We start from the raw sequence: 16,878 nt of genomic DNA, 5'->3' as shown, positions 1-16,878 counted from the left end.
GGGGCGTGGAGCATTGGGCGCGACCAGAATCTTGTCGGACACAAATCCCTGTAAATCCCCCCCTGCGCTCGCTGCAGACACGCTTCAGCGGTGAGAGAAGTCTCCTCGCTCTGCCTCCTTTCATGGATTACCCTCACATTGTCTCGCACCTTCACAACCTGAGTGACGCTGTAAGTGGAGGATTAGATTCCACAGAAAGGCATCATTAGGGCGAGACTTTTATATTTTATTATTTATTTAATGCTTTACTGACACCTGGTGCAATTATACGTGACTCTCATCCTATTCCTCTGGCATATCACCATGTATTCCGAGCTGTTATAATCTGTTGTTTCCACCATCTTGCCTGCAGCTTTGCTTTTATAAACCATTAAGGGCTTTGTAGTGATGAAAAGGATCTAGGGGATGATTTTACCACATAATCACTTGACGCGGTTTCCATGTCGGCTGGGGATTGTAAGTAACAGTTCATACGTTAGGTGTGATACACTGGCTGCTGTCTAACACGCCGTTACATGACATCTGCATAGAATTCTAGGTGTTTACAATGTCGCCTGCACACGATGGTGTCGGCCATTTTGTGGGCTGAGCCAGTTTCCTGCCTGATGGCTTACTACAAAATGCATCCCTCAGTGAAGTCACCAGTTCCTCAAGCACTGATTGACTGAGCTGCATCCCTCAGTGAAGTCACCAGTTCCTCAAGCACTGATTGGCTGCATTCCCACCAATGTTGGTTCAGCACACAAAATGGCCGCCATGTCTGAGTAGATGTTGGGAGACATAAAGGCAGTAGCCGAATTTTGATTATGTGATGCCGTACAGTGGAAAGAATGTATATTTATTACTGTATGTCACATCATTTACCCATTAACTCTGACTCCACGCTTATCGTTTGCCCTGCAAATAGGCTGATCAATAATTATAATTCGTTTTATTTATATAGCGCTCTTTCTCCAATAGGACTCGTAGATTTGTAGTTCAGGTTATGTAATATTTGCCTGGTAAGTCTGTTTCCCTATAGGCATACTGCCGTGTTGTCTCCCATGGTGATTATAATGAATGGCTCAGGAGCCGAGGATACTTGGTAATCTGCAGTGGGAATGTGGCCTAGATGTTACGTAGCCTGTCGGGGAAAGAGCAGCCGCCTGGTAAATATCCCAGGGCAGGACTGTAAGAAGCGATTTCAGTCACGCAGGCCATATACAGGCCGTCTGCTCTGCATAGCTCACCCATAGCGTCACCAGGCTAGTGTGGAGCATAGGGACTTCCTCTAGCTGCAATGCCTCAGGAGCAGACTGCTCGTTGTTATATATAGTGTAAGCTCCTGGGCTCAGGAAAAACCCTGCAAATGTATATATGAAGATGTGTTACGCAAGCTGCCGTGTATGGTGGTCTCTCTCGATAAATGCGCATGTCGCACAGTCTAAACGCGTCTGACTTTTTTAAAGATCTCCGCAAGGCTATAGGGCTGATTCTGAATTGGGAGTAATGCAAAAACGGATAACTTTGCACCTGGAACAGTCACGGTGCAATGCAGGGGAGGGGGGCACATGCACCTATTATGTTTGCATGCAGGGTAAGTACTGGCTGCTTCTGCATGTAGCCCCACACATGCTGGTCAGGTGTACTCAGACACTGAGGTCTGAGCTAGGACACACCCCTCTCACAACTAAAGGGGCCTACACACTGGGCAATGTGTTCGATCTAGAGATGAGCGGGTTCGGTTCCTCGGAATCCGAACCCGCCCGAACTTCAGCTTTTTTTACACGGATCCGAGCGACTCGGATCTTCCCGCCTTGCTCGGTTAACCCGAGCGCGCCCGAACGTCATCATGACGCTGTCGGATTCTCGCGAGACTCGGATTCTATATAAGGAGCCGCGCGTCGCCGCCATTTTCACACGTGCATTGAGATTGATAGGGAGAGGACGTGGCTGGCGTCCTCTCCATTTAGATTAGGGTTGAGAGAGAGAGAGATTGACCTGAGGCTGTGATACTGTAGAAGAGAGTGCAGAGTTTAGTGACTGACGACCACAGTGACCACCAGACAGTGCAGTTGTTTGTTTTATTTAATATATCCGTTCTCTGCCTGAAAAAAACGATACACAGTGACTCAGTCACATACCATATCTGTGTGCACTGCTCAGCCCAGTGTGCTGCATCAATGTATATATATATCTGACTGTGCTCAGCTCACACAGCTTATAATTGTGGGGGAGACTGGGGAGCACTGCAGTGCCAGTTATAGGTTATAGCAGGAGCCAGGAGTACATAATATTATATTAAAATTAAACAGTGCACACTTTTGCTGCAGGAGTGCCACTGCCAGTGTGACTAGTGACCAGTGACCTGACCACCAGTATATATAATAGTAGTATACTATCTCTTTATCAACCAGTCTATATTAGCAGCAGACACAGTACAGTGCGGTAGTTCACGGCTGTGGCTACCTCTGTGTCGGCACTCGGCAGCCCGTCCATAATTGTATATACCACCTAACCGTGGTTTTTTTTTTCTTTCTTTATACATACATACTAGTTACGAGTATACTATCTCTTTATCAACCAGTCTATATATTAGCAGCAGACACGGTACAGTGCGGTAGTTCACGGCTGTGGCTACCTCTGTGTCGGCACTCGGCAGCCCGTCCATTATTGTATACTAGTATCCAATCCATCCATCTCCATTGTTTACCTGAGGTGCCTTTTAGTTGTGCCTATTAAAATATGGAGAACAAAAATGTTGAGGTTCCAAAATTAGGGAAAGATCAAGATCCACTTCCACCTCGTGCTGAAGCTGCTGCCACTAGTCATGGCCGAGACGATGAAATGCCAGCAACGTCGTCTGCCAAGGCCGATGCCCAATGTCATAGTACAGAGCATGTCAAATCCAAAACACCAAATATCAGTAAAAAAAGGACTCCAAAACCTAAAATAAAATTGTCGGAGGAGAAGCGTAAACTTGCCAATATGCCATTTACCACACGGAGTGGCAAGGAACGGCTGAGGCCCTGGCCTATGTTCATGGCTAGTGGTTCAGCTTCACATGAGGATGGAAGCACTCAGCCTCTCGCTAGAAAAATGAAAAGACTAAAGCTGGCAAAAGCAGTAGCACCGCAAAGAACTGTGCGTTCTTCGAAATCCCAAATCCACAAGGAGAGTCCGACTCCAATTGTGTCGGTTGCGATGCCTGACCTTCCCAACACTGGACGTGAAGAGCATGCGCCTTCCACCATTTGCACGCCCCCTGCAAGTGATGGAAGGAGCACCCGCAGTCCAGTTCCTGATAGTCAGATTGAAGATGTCCGTGTTGAAGTACACCAGGATGAGGAGGATATGGGTGTTGCTGGCGCTGGGGAGGAAATTGACCAGGAGGATTCTGATGGTGAGGTGGTTTGTTTAAGTCAGGCACCCGGGGAGACACCTGTTGTCCGTGGTAGGAATATGGCCGTTGACATGCCTGGTGAAAATACAAAAAAAATCAGCTCTTCGGTGTGGAAGTATTTCACCAGAAATGCGGACAACAGGTGTCAAGCCGTGTGTTCCCTTTGTCAAGCTGTAATAAGTAGGGGTAAGGACGTTAACCACCTCGGAACATCCTCCCTTATACGTCACCTGCAGCGCATTCATAATAAGTCAGTGACAAGTTCAAAAACTTGGGCCGACAGCGGAAGCAGTCCACTGACCAGTAAATCCCTTCCTCTTGTAACCAAGCTCACGCAAACCACCCCATCCCTCAGTGTCAATTTCCTCCTTCCCCAGGAATGCCAATAGTCCTGCAGGCCATGTCACTGGCAATTCTGACGATTCCTCTCCTGCCTGGGATTCCTCCGATGCATCCTTGCGTGTAACGCCTACTGCTGCTGGCGCTGCTGTTGTTGCTGCTGGGAGTCGATGGTCATCCCAGAGGGGAAGTCGTAAGACCACTTTTACTACTTCCACCAAGCAATTGACTGTCCAACAGTCCTTTGCGAGGAAGATGAAATATCACAGCAGTCATCCTACTGCAAAGCGGATAACTGAGGCCTTGACATCCTGGGTGGTGAGAAACGTGGTTCCGGTATCCATCATTACTGCAGAGCCAACTAGAGACTTGTTGGAGGTACTGTGTCCCCGGTACCAAATACCATCTAGGTTCCATTTCTCTAGGCAGGCGATACCGAAAATGTACACAGACCTCAGAAAAAGAGTCACCAGTGTCCTAAAAAATGCAGCTGTACCCAATGTCCACTTAACCACGGACATGTGGACAAGTGGAGCAGGGCAGGGTCAGGACTATATGACTGTGACAGCCCACTGGGTAGATGTATGGACTCCCGCCGCAAGAACAGCAGCGGCGGCACCAGTAGCAGCATCTCGCAAACGCCAACTCTTTCCTAGGCAGGCTACGCTTTGTATCACCGGTTTCCAGAATACGCACACAGCTGAAAACCTCTTACGGCAACTGAGGAAGATCATCGCGGAATGGCTTACCCCAATTGGACTCTCCTGTGGATTTGTGGCATCGGACAACGCCAGCAATATTGTGTGTGCATTAAATCTGGGCCAATTCCAGCACGTCCCATGTTTTGCACATACCTTGAATTTGGTGGTGCAGAATTTTTTAAAAAACGACAGGGGCGTGCAAGAGATGCTGTCGGTGGCCAGAAGAATTGCGGGACACTTTCGGCGTACAGGCACCACGTACATAAAACTGGAGCACCACCAAAAACTACTGAACCTGCCCTGCCATCATCTGAAGCAAGAAGTGGTAACGAGGTGGAATTCAACCCTGTATATGCTTCAGAGGTTGGAGGAGCAGCAAAAGGCCATTCAAGCCTATACAATTGAGCACGATATAGGAGGTGGGATGCGCCTGTCTCAAGCGCAGTGGAGAATGATTTCAACGTTGTGCAAGGTTCTGATGCCCTTTGAACTTGCCACACGTGAAGTCAGTTCAGACACTGCCAGCCTGAGTCAGGTCATTCCCCTCATCAGGCTTTTGCAGAAGAAGCTGGAGACATTGAAGGAGGAGCGAACACGGAGCGATTCCGCTAGGCATGTGGGACTTGTGGATGGAGCCCTTAATTCGCTTAGCAAGGATTCACGGGTGGTCAATCTGTTGAAATCAGAGCACTACATTTTGGCCACCGTGCTCGATCCTAGATTTAAAGCCTACCTTGGATCTCTCTTTCCGGCAGACACAAGTCTGCTGGGGTTCAAACACCTGCTGGTGAGTAAATTGTCAAGTCAAGCGGAACGCGACCTGTCGACAACATCTCCTCCTTCACATTCTCCCGCAACTGGGGGTGCGAGGAAAAGGCTCAGAATTCCGAGCCCACCCGCTGGCGGTGATGCAGGGCAGTCTGGAGCGACTGCTGATGCTGACATCTGGTCCGGACTGAAGGACCTGACAACGATTACGGACATGTCGTCTACTGTCACTGCATATGATTCTCTCCCCATTGAAAGAATGGTGGAGGATTATATGAGTGACCGCATCCAAGTAGGCACGTCACACAGTCCGTACTTATACTGGCAGGAAAAAGAGGCAATTTGGAGGCCCTTGCACAAACTGGCTTTATTCTACCTAAGTTGCCCTCCCACAAGTGTGTACTCCGAAAGAGTGTTTAGTGCCGCCGCTCACCTTGTCAGCAATCGGCGTATGAGGTTACATCCAGAAAATGCGGAGAAGATGATGTTCATTAAAATGAATTATAATCAATTCCTCCGTGGAGACATTGACCAGCAGCAATTGCCTCCACAAAGTACACAGGGAGCTGAGATGGTGGATTCCAGTGGGGACGAATTGATAATCTGTGAGGAGGGGGATGTACACGGTGATATATCGGAGGATGATGATGAGGTGGACATCTTGCCTCTGTAGAGCCAGTTTGTGCAAGGAGAGATTAATTGCTTCTTTTTTGGTGGGGGTCCAAACCAACCCGTCATATCGGTCACAGTCGTGTGGCAGACCCTGTCACTGAAATTATGGGTTGGTTAAAGTGTGCATGTCCTGTTTATACAACATAAGGGTGGGTGGGAGGGCCCAAGGACAATTCCATCTTGCACCTCTTTTTTCTTTTCTTTTTCTTTGCGTCATGTGCTGTTTGGGGAGGGTTTTTTGGAAGGGACATCCTGCGTGACACTGCAGTGCCACTCCTAGATGGGCCCGGTGTTTGTGTCGGCCACTAGGGTCGCTTATCTTACTCGCACAGCTACCTCATTGCGCCTCTTTTTTTCTTTGCGTCATGTGCTGTTTGGGGAGGGTTTTTTGGAAGGGCCATCCTGCGTGACACTGCAGTGCCACTCCTAGATGGGCCCGGTGTTTGTGTCGGCCACTAGGGTCGCTTATCTTACTCACACAGCGACCTCGGTGCAAATTTTAGGACTAAAAATAATATTGTGAGGTGTGAGGTATTCAGAATAGACTGAAAATGAGTGGAAATTATGGTTTTTGAGGTTAATACTTTGGGATCAAAATGACCGCCAAATTCTATGATTTAAGCTGTTTTTTAGGTTTTTTGGAAAAAAACACCCGAATCCAAAACACACCCGAATCCGACAAAAAAAATTCGGTGAGGTTTTGCCAAAACGCGGTCGAACCCAAAACACGGCCGCGGAACCGAACCCAAAACCAAAACACAAAACCCGAAAAATTTCCGGCGCTCATCTCTAGTTCGATCATCAATATTATCGACCAACGATATCGATGGTTGATTTGACCTACACACTGGATGATATCGATGGTCAATTTGGGTGATAAGTGAGTACATACATCTCTACCACTCGAGGACATACACTGAGACTGGAGGGGGGGAGGTTCAGGGGAAATTTAAGGAAAAATTACTTCACAGAAAGGGTAGTGGATAAGTGGAATAGCCTTTCATCAGAGGTGAACATGCTTGGGATAGGCATATGAATATCCTTACAAAGAATTAAGGTTCAAAAAGGGTTGAGATTACCTAAAGGAGAAAAAAGGGGCAGACTAGATGGGCCAAGTGGTTCTTATCTGCCGTCAAATTGTAAAAAAAAAAATGTATGAACGATTGCGGGCAAGCGCATCGTTCATCGTTGATGCATCCACACTGAAAGATATGACCGATTTTATGATATCGTTCATATCTTTGAAGATATCGCCCAGTGTGTAGGCCCCTTCACTCTGCGCAGGTAACACCTGCCCCACACCTGCAGTTGGTGTTACCCAGGTGCAGTTACTGGCTGCCTCTGCATATAGCCTACACATGCTGTCAGGTGTATTCTTACACTGCAGTCCTAGCTAGAGCACACCCCCTCACATCTACCCCTGCACAGGTTACACCAAATCAGAATCTACCCTATAGTGTGGTATTTACTAACCTAGACGCAACGCGCCTACAGTTCCCATCATGGCGTAAGCATAAAAGGAACTACAAAAGCCAGCATGTCCTGCCGCTTGTAGTTGCGCAGCAGCTGGAGAACCCCAGCTTGCGCGGCTAGCTTGGAACTTGACTAATTGCTGTGGCGAAGTGCTTTGCGTGTAGAAAGGCAATGAAAGGGTTAACCTCACATGATCTGTGCGCTGCATGCATTAGGCTTGCACAGGTTGCCCGCTCTCCCGGGCTGGCATGGTTGGACCAGGTGCTGTAGCCGAGCGGTGATTTATAACTGTTTTATCAGTGTAATGCTTCCCCTGGATCCCGGCCAGGAAATGCAGCTTGAATTAAAATTCGGCATCTGGCAGCTCAGCACTCAGGCGGCCTGTAATTACTGTGTAAGAGGGGAGCGCGGTGCGAGCCCATAACAGGACCTGTATCTGATCACTGCCATTGCTGACACAGACCTCGCTTGTCCCTGCAGTGACATAATATTTAACCGCGTCATGCACCCACTGCTGTGTTGGGACAGTACAAGGTAACCTATATTATATTCCATTCCACCTGGAACATCCGGACTCACCGGTGCCAGGACCTGGTTTTGGGCTTCATTCCGTGTCCAGAATACTTACATTGTTTTGTATGGCCATCTACCACCTCTACCGTCATTACTAACATTTACTGATGCAGTGCCAGCATATTCCGCTGTACAGTTGGGAACAAAACCGTAATAGGATAGTAATAAAACAAGCCTGGGTAATAACAGGTAGGAGGGCCCTGCTCGTAAGCTTGCAATCTGTTATATGTCCACCACTATCTGTGCGAGTGCTCTATACGGGGTGTAGTCCGTGTCAACATCGCAATATCCACAGTTATGTTGACCTTGAACATATGAAGTGCCGACATTCTGCACAGACTGGCAGCAGAGGGTTAGGCTACGGGAGGGGAGGTCAGGGCTAGGTATTAGGAGGGTCATAGTTGGTTCAGCTCACAAAATGGCCGCTGTGTAGGTGACCGGTCCAGCAGCTGAATTAATATTGATAGACCCATTTCTTGGGGTTTGTCCAAATGCCGTACATTCCTGTACTGTGTGTAATACGTGAGCAAGGTGCATCTCGCTGGGGGTTAGTCTGAGCGCACAGGAATGTTAGGCATCGGATACCTGAAGTGTTTATCATCGTTTATCGCTGGTGATTTAATTAGCATGTTCCTTTTCCAGATCAGGCTGCAATCTGACATATTGTATGTGTGTGTCACTCCCTGCAGGGCTCTGCAAACGGTATGATCTGAGGCGTGTTAGCGGCAGAATGACGGTCCTCTCATACCTGTACAGTCTCTTCACCTGTATACAGCAGAGACAACTCTCCATTTCCTATAAACCAGTGGCCTCTTTATATATGGTATTGAGGCTGCTTTCTAGGAATTCATAGCTCCCCTCAGCACAAAATGGCCTCAGTGATGTCACTGCTGCATAGGGAACTGAAGGACAGCAGTCTTAGATCTACCTGTCCACAAGATGGCTGCCTTGACCGCCTGATGGCACGGCTGTACTGGGGACGGCAAGCTCGAGGAGGCTGCATGGTTCCAGCCCCGGCTTATTGGCGGTGCCTGGAGGGGCAGCAGGCGTGGCACGGCACTGCGAATAGGAGATGGGTCCACTTTAATACCAGATTCTAGAACGTAAAAATGCTTCCAACGTCCTCTACCAGAAATCTTCAGCCCTCTGAGAATCTGACCCAATACCTATGAAGAGAAATGGACGCATATTGTGTCACTGCAGATTAGTATGCGCCCATTTGGGCATCACGCCCGTGGCAGTAAATCACACGTATCTATGAGAGGATTATGGCTCGGTCATTTATTTCTCACAGCGCCTACATTTTCATTAATAAATTTGTCTGATGCCAATGACGTCTTATGCAAATGAGCGTCAGATTTTAGCAGCTTTAGAGTCGTTCTAAAAGGAAGATGGCAGACACTGTAGTTTGGGGGTTCTTAAATATTACTTCAAAAGTTGCTTTTACACTAACCGCAGTGCGCAAAATCCCTTTGTGTGTATTTTATTTATACTTTGTTGGTTTATTCTCGCGTGTAGCATCTCCTTGACTGTTCCGGTCACTTGTACAATGTTCATTATTATTGATAGGAATTTTCTGTCCGGGATGTTTGCTTAAGCAGAGCCTGAGATCTACTTGCGGCCCTCAGATCAGAATGTGCTCGGTTAGAGAGTCCCGTGGGGGGGGGGGGGGAGGGGGGGTCGGGGGGGGGGGGGGGGGGGGTGTGCAGGTTTGGTTAAACATCTTGGTGATGGTTCCGTCCTGGTCACCCCTGCTCCCCTTGTGTTTTTGTAGCCGAGCTGCATCAATCCCCGGTCTGCTAAAACCATTTGCTCCCAGGTCCCTGGAATGCAGCTAATATAGCTATCCCTCCGATTCCGCAGTATGAAGACAGAAATTTCTTCTCTATGAGGATTTTGGATCCTGTCCAAGAGCTGAGGCAGACTCTCTCTTCATCATTTCGCGTGCTGGGGTGAAAGACTTGGCTAAATTTAGGCTGTTCCGTGAAACAGAATCTGGGACAGAATTCTGTGCGGAGTGCAAGACTTGCATGCACACGATCATCAACCCAAGATCCGGCCTGGCCGCCATTGTACTGTAGCTGCTTTATATGGTGTAAGGACATATGTAATGCCTGTGTAAGGTCTTCATCCACACGCACTAATGAAATATTTTTTTTTTTTTTATATATATAATTTACTGTATGAACTCCATCACATGCTGATGTATTGTGTTACCCGGTTACTGGCTTTCTGTGTATCTGACCTGGACGATCGATTGAGTGGCTGTGATCTGACATAGACACCGCCCAGCTTTAGGTTAAAGTACATATTGACGTGAAGCTATAGATTGGTTCGGACTCCAGATGTGTCCTTTAGCTGGCTTTGCAATAACCATTTGGTGCACAGTGGGAGACCTGCCTGTATTACGATCTATAGAAAGGAGAGGAGCTTGGGAAGTAGGTTCCCTGTAACACAACTGGAAGGATACGTGTGAAGTCTTATACTGCTAGATCGGAATTAAATTAACTATTCTATATTGCTTTTGAGGAAGACTTATTATGACTGAAGTCAGTGAGGGATTATTTCCAATCATCTCGCATGCTCACTCCGGATGCTGGGGGTCAGTAATTGGGTAAAAAGGTCCTAATTCCATTGCATGCTGTGTTGCATTTTAGAGCCTAATCTCGCATGACTAGTGTCCCCCCTCCCAATTCCTATAAGGTAAAATGCTGCTGTGTACGGGTTGTGTGGCACGTGTTCTGAGAACGGCCGATAGTTGGAGGCACAGGGGTATCAATGAGCCCGGATATGCTACATAAGGGACATGTCCATCACAAATTTTCCCTCCATGTCTACTGCAATGTGACTTGTCTGCGACACTGAGTAAAGCTCTGGAAACAATATGTAACCTGAGGACCTACGTAATTTTGCATAGTCCTTTGTTAGTGGTTAATATCCCTTATTGACCAGGCCCATCTCTCTTTACAGGTGGGAAGAAGAGCTTGCCAAGAGGACCAATCTTGAGTCCATGGTGGAGACTCTCCAAGAGGTAAGATGGGCAGTCTCTGCAGAGAAGAGGGGCTATAGACGCCAACCAGGTGCGTTACTGGTTATCTGACCATTGTCTTCTTTGCCAGGAGGCCCAAGAGGCTTACAATGTCCACGATGAACTCAATGAGAAGATCGAGAGGTTGAAGTCTGAGTTGGTGGTCTTCAAGGGTCTGATGCGTGACGTAAGTACCCTGGGTGGCTGTCCAGCTTCTCCCAGCACAATCACTGCGGAATGTGTAGCCCACACTGCTTCTACATGTCAGATGCTGAGCACTGTTCTGGATTGCTGCATCCGAAACCCTTCTCCATCAGCAGATGTAACTCATGAATGAGCTGTTCACCAGGGCCAATCAGGCTTGCGTCTTGGGTTTGACGTGTGTACTGACCTAAGCTTGCGAGGGAAAGTAACCCAGTGTGTTGTGCGTGTGACTAACGGGACTGTACATGCATGACGCCTTCTGCGCATGTCCAGCTGGAATGCAGGGGGCAATGCAAAAGGGAATTTGTAATGGCCAATGAGGGATATTTAGGAATAAATTGTGTGCAATCACTGGCTCTCCATGGGTTTTGTGCGGAGTCTAGGGAACTATCTGTTCTGTTACTGGACACCAAGCATTACTTAAGGATTCTTCCAATTGGTCGCTGCATGGTAAGGATCTGCAACGTGGTGGAATTATTGATGGTGGTCCAAAAATTCCACATGCTCCATACATATATACATACTGTATATTATTAAAATGTACTTTGTGGTTTTTAGAATAATCAGGAGTTCTCATCTCCATTCCCCAAGTACCACCAGTAGAACATGTTTTCTGGGTCTCTTTAATCCTGCACGTTCATCTTGGGACTGTAATTATCCCACCTTCTTCCACAGGCAGAAATCCACAAAACATGACCTGTTGGGGGTACTTGAGGGTTAGGTTAACAATCGCTGAAATAGTCATGTGACATGTGCTGAGGGGTGTTACGGGTGCTCTGGTTTCCTCCCACTCCAAAGACAAACTGATAGGTCAGTGTCTTCTCACAAAATCCACCTTAGTGTGGAATAGCGTATAGATTGCAAGCTCCACTGGGGCAGGGTCTGGTGTAAATTAATAAACGTAATGTGTGTGATTTGTTAGTAAATAAGGTTTAGACTTGGTAGTAATGATGGTTTTGGAAGTGGTGACAGTGAGCTCTCAGGGATACGTGCTAGGGGTGAAATAGTTAATTGGTTCTGGTTTGGAAGTGCTCAGTGAGATGCTGAATTGAAGCCATATTAGGATTGCAAACCCAGGAAACAAAGGCTGAATTATGTCTCTGTAATGTGACTCTATGTAGCAGCAGGAACGTCCTCTCAGCGTGTCTGCGTCCTGCCGTAGATCTGCCGGCGATTGATAATCTAACATCTTGGGAAAAGCAAAAGTTTGAAAGCTGACGGAATTTAGTGTGTCACTTGGACCGCTTGCTGGTTCCAACACCACTGCCCCATGCTGTACAATCTTGCGGCCTGGTGCAGAAGGAGTTAACGTTGGCTAATTCCTAACACTGTTCTATTGTGTCCGCGTTTTATTTCTAGTCTGTTCTCCCAGCCAACTTCTTTGGTTGTTTTTGTTCCATTTTTATCTTGGTGCTAGTGAGGAGCCATTCAAGGCTGGTTCCCAGACACACGGCCCTGCCAGGGTCACACTAGTCCTTGCATATACATATATTACCAGACGGATAACAATGGAGTGTTACTAAGGACAGGTATAGCTGGGGTGGAGGATCAGACTCTATAAATAAGAACATTCTTTATATAATTGTTCGCACGGTGTGTGAGGAGAGAAGGGAGGTGACTACAAAATGGCGAGCTGACTTTTGGCGATACAAAGCCTCGCCGGTTGGGTTAGAGAGTTGATGAACACTTTCCCTGTGTTGCTTTAATGATCGCGGTAACGGGAAAGCCCTGTCTGTGTGTTGCTGCCGCAATGAGCCAGGTAACCAGCCAGCTTTATATGGAGCTTGTCGCTTTCCCGAGTCTCTCTGATCTCGCCGTGTTAATCCTCTGTGCGCTGGCGGCAGGTCATTGACACGGAATGGCCTGTTTGTAAAAGTGTAACCCTGTATTTATTAACCTTTTACATAGAGGCGACCCATTACTCTGCACTGTACAGTGCGTGTTTCATCATTCACGTCAGTCCTCGCCCTAGTGGAGCTTTCCCTCTAAATTATCTACCGCAACAAACACAGGAACGTTAACCTGCCAGTGTGTTGTGGGAAGAACACGCTAATGCCACGCAGATTGTATAGCGGACATCCAGGCTCACGCCACACACGGACAGGCGTAACCGCAGATAATGCACATCATAACGCTGGTATGCAGCCAGGATATTACAGGTCACCTTGTTGACAGTAGCAGGTTGACATTAATGATTAACCGTTTAGCTATGTCTATATCAATGTTGACACATGTCAACATTTATCCTAATGTCGCTATTTCCATGAGGCTTCGGGTTGGCATTAGCGTTAGCAATGCAGCTGTACGGACCGCAAATCCCTGTACCTAAATGCTAACTTTAACAGCAACCCTATGTGTAGTACTTGCAAAAAAAGAAATATTTGAAGGGGACTTATCCTGCGCTTCTTGATAAGATCACCGTCACACTAGGCTCCCAGAAGTGTTTTGTTGGGCTCATATGGATGGCATATAAAAGAGAATATCGTATATAGTGACGTACAATTTTAATCATCCATATAACAAATAACAATGCAGTAACAATATACACAGGTTAAAAACATTCCATATTTGGCATAAAAATAGCAGCAATGGTTAAAAATGGCTCAATGGCCTGGACTGGATTAAGAGGAGAAATGGAAAATTACCAGAATGATTTGAGCTGCATGAGCAGTTCAAAAACAGCTTGCGGGTTTTTAGTGGGACAGGGGAACCCGGGAATCCCCTATACCTCGCTGTACTGCACTGGTCAGTCCTCCGGCACTCCTCAGCTCACTGTCCTTTCTCCACCAACGCGTTTCAACCTCATACAGAGGTCTTTTTCAAGGTGTAAAGTGATCACTTTACACCTTGAAAAAGACCTCTGTATGAGGTTGAAACGCGTTGGTGGAGACAGGACAGTGAGCTGAGGAGTGCCGGAGGACTGACCAGTGCAGTACAGCGAGGTATAGGGGATTCCCGGGTTCCCCTGTCCCACTAAAAACCCGCAAGCTGTTTTTGAACTGCTCATGCAGCTCAAATCATTCTGGTAATTTTCCATTTCTCCTCTTAATCCAGTCCAGGCCATTGAGCCATTTTTAACCATTGCTGCTATTTTTATGCCAAATATGGAATGTTTTTAACCTGTGTATATTGTTACTGCATTGTTATTTGTTATATGGATGATTAAAATTGTACGTCACTATATACGATATTCTCTTTTATATGCCATCCATATGAGCCCAACAAAACACTTCTGGGAGCCTAGTGTGACGGTGATCTTATCAAGAAGCGCAGGATAAGTCCCCTTCAAATATTTCTTTTTTTGCATGTACACCACTGGGTGAAGGAATTGGGAACCTTCTACTGAAGGGGGTGTGTCCAGCTGCTATATTAGTGCGCACTAAGAATTTTCCTAAAACTCTGTTTTTTACCTATGTGTAGTACTGACCATGCGATCTTCTCTAGTAGGCGTATAAGCCACCGCAAGCTCCAATACTACCAGGGCTGTGTGGTTCTGTATAATGTAATATACACTTATTGCCATTCACTCTTAGAACATGTTATACAGATGGAGCCATGATCATCTAGGCTTCTCTGCTGCACCTAGGCGCACCAAGGTTTATTAGCATAGGCCTTTCATCTATTCTCAGCTGCAATACAATACAGAGAGAACAATACAGCAGGGGATGAAGTCCAATTAATCTTATTAAAGGCCAAGATAAAGAAGGCTCCATCTGTATGGTAGAATGTGTGTTGATGGGGCACAAACATGAGGACTGGTGGTCACACTGTAACCTTTGTAGGATGGGTGGAAGATGAAATCCTACATTGTTACCCAGGCATACTGTATGTGGGAAGACGCATAGGGGGGGTATTCAATTGTTTGAAAAACCAGTTGGGTGTCTGTTCCTATCTAATGGACAGGAAAAACGGACACCCAACCGACTTTTCAAACAATTGAATGCCACCCATAGAATGCAACGGCAGATGAGACCCACTCGGCCCGTCTAGTCTGCCCACGCACACCCTAGGGTTCAGTCTTGTTGGGAGCCAGATAACCTACCAGTATATTTTTCATGTGTAAGACTAGGTACGGTCATAGGGTATCTGTTTCCCGTTGTGCAGTGATATGGTTATATCCTACTGCCACTGGATGCTGACATGCCAGGTTTTCAGAATGTGCACAAAACTAGCTATATCCTGAATATTATGTAGGGCTCCTGTTGCAGAGAAGTGGTTATGGATGTGAACTCTGATTGATTATTCTCGCCATAAGGGGGAGATGTGTATTATATACAGCGATGGCGTTTACTAGAGGAGATAATATCCCAATATCCCCCCACAGCCAATGACCGATCTCGACTCAAAGATCCAGGAGAAAGCCATGAAGGTGGATATGGACATCTGCCGGCGGATTGATATCACCGCCAAGCTGTGTGATGTGGCACAGCAGAGAAATTCCGAGGATGTATCCAAGATGTTCCAGGTGACCCAGCCTTGTCTTTCTCTGACCTTCTGATCAGGCCACTCAGCCCCCATATAGCTCTGCATAACCTGATTAAGGCTAGGACCGAGTCCTTCTGCTGGGTAGTATATGGCACTCTAGTTCCTTGTCGCTGTTGGTGAGTTTAGGCTCCTCTCCGCTCTGCAGGCCGGTGGTGAGCAGCAGATAGACTTCCAGCTTTCGTGGACCTACTTTGCCCTGACACGTTGAGCCACAACTTCAATATGGTTCTGAGAATCCATGGTAGATCTCAGATGATCCACGTTCTGTGTCCTCTGTCTCCATACTGTTCCTCCTCCTCCTCTGTATTCTCTGCTTCTACGGCCTGGTCTGTGTGGATAGAGTAGGGCATTGACGGGGCTTTGCTCTTTGCTGTGCATCCTGTTGTACACTGCATGCATACCACAGGCTGGTGGCTGGCGCTGAATGCACGCGGCGCGGTTTTGCTGCTTGTTAATCCATTACTCACCCTCACGCCCACCCTCTGCCCGGCCTTTTCTGTGGAGAGTGCTGCTTGCTAATGGAGCCGGTACTCCTTCTTTCTCTCTTTCAAGGTGGGAACGGTGTCCAAAAAGAGGGAACGGAAGCTTGCGCCGGAGGACAACATCGCTGAGCAGGATGGGGACGCTGGCCGGTTCTCGGATGATGAAGTTAGCTGCTCGCTCAACATCACCGATGAGATGAAGAGGATGTTTAACCAACTGTAAGTGCGCCGCGTCTGTGTTCGACTGTCTAACGCTACAACAATAGCCATTTCTGTTTTTCCTTAAGAGTTTCCTTAGTACAAAAAGATCATGAAATGTCAGAACGGAAGTAAAAAAAAAAAAAAACCCTGATGTAAAGTATGTACATATAGTTCCCAGATACGGACCAGAGCCCTAGGTTTAAGGCATTCCTGATCCATGAGTTGTCTGCCCCTCTGTTACACACTCCGCTTCCTGTGTCTGGGAAGGGATGTGACCGGCGGACGTCCTAGAGGTCTCGGCCAAGTCTGAGGCTGGGAAGCAGTCGGGAGGGGTGGTTGGGGTGGACAATATGAATTATGCTGACAAAGCTGCAAGGCCTCTTAAAATACCATCAGTCCCAGGATAAGCGTCTGCTTTATTCCAGCCCGTTCCCAACATTCTGCCGCTGACATCACCACAAATGTCTCAGCATTTTTTAAAATTAATTTCTACTCCCATCAACCAGCGATGCGGCCAGTACGCCTTCATGACCAGTGTAGGGATTGTAGCGTTTGCCCAACGCAGCCATC

General features: G+C 47.3%; 1 protein-coding gene across 3 annotated transcripts in view; it reads left to right on the top strand.

Moving 5' to 3' along the window:
* IFFO2 (intermediate filament family orphan 2) overlaps positions 1–16,878 on the top strand; it is a 56,665-nt gene that overhangs the window by 32,999 nt on the left and 6,788 nt on the right. For 2 of the 3 annotated variants that reach the window (XM_063942127.1, XM_063942126.1), the window contains exons 2-5: positions 10,879–10,939; positions 11,028–11,123; positions 15,465–15,605; positions 16,178–16,326. In XM_063942127.1, coding sequence (XP_063798197.1) covers positions 10,879–10,939; positions 11,028–11,123; positions 15,465–15,605; positions 16,178–16,326 — 447 coding nt within the window. The remainder of the gene's footprint in view (positions 1–10,878; positions 10,940–11,027; positions 11,124–15,464; positions 15,606–16,177; positions 16,327–16,878) is intronic. The other variant, XM_063942128.1, reaches the window with a different exon arrangement.

The sequence above is a fragment of the Pseudophryne corroboree genome, chromosome 10 (genome assembly GCF_028390025.1).
Source record: "Pseudophryne corroboree isolate aPseCor3 chromosome 10, aPseCor3.hap2, whole genome shotgun sequence".
NCBI classification, from domain to species: domain Eukaryota; kingdom Metazoa; phylum Chordata; class Amphibia; order Anura; family Myobatrachidae; genus Pseudophryne; species Pseudophryne corroboree.
Note: the sequence above shows the minus strand (reverse complement) of the source record. Positions and strands in the feature narration are given on the sequence as shown.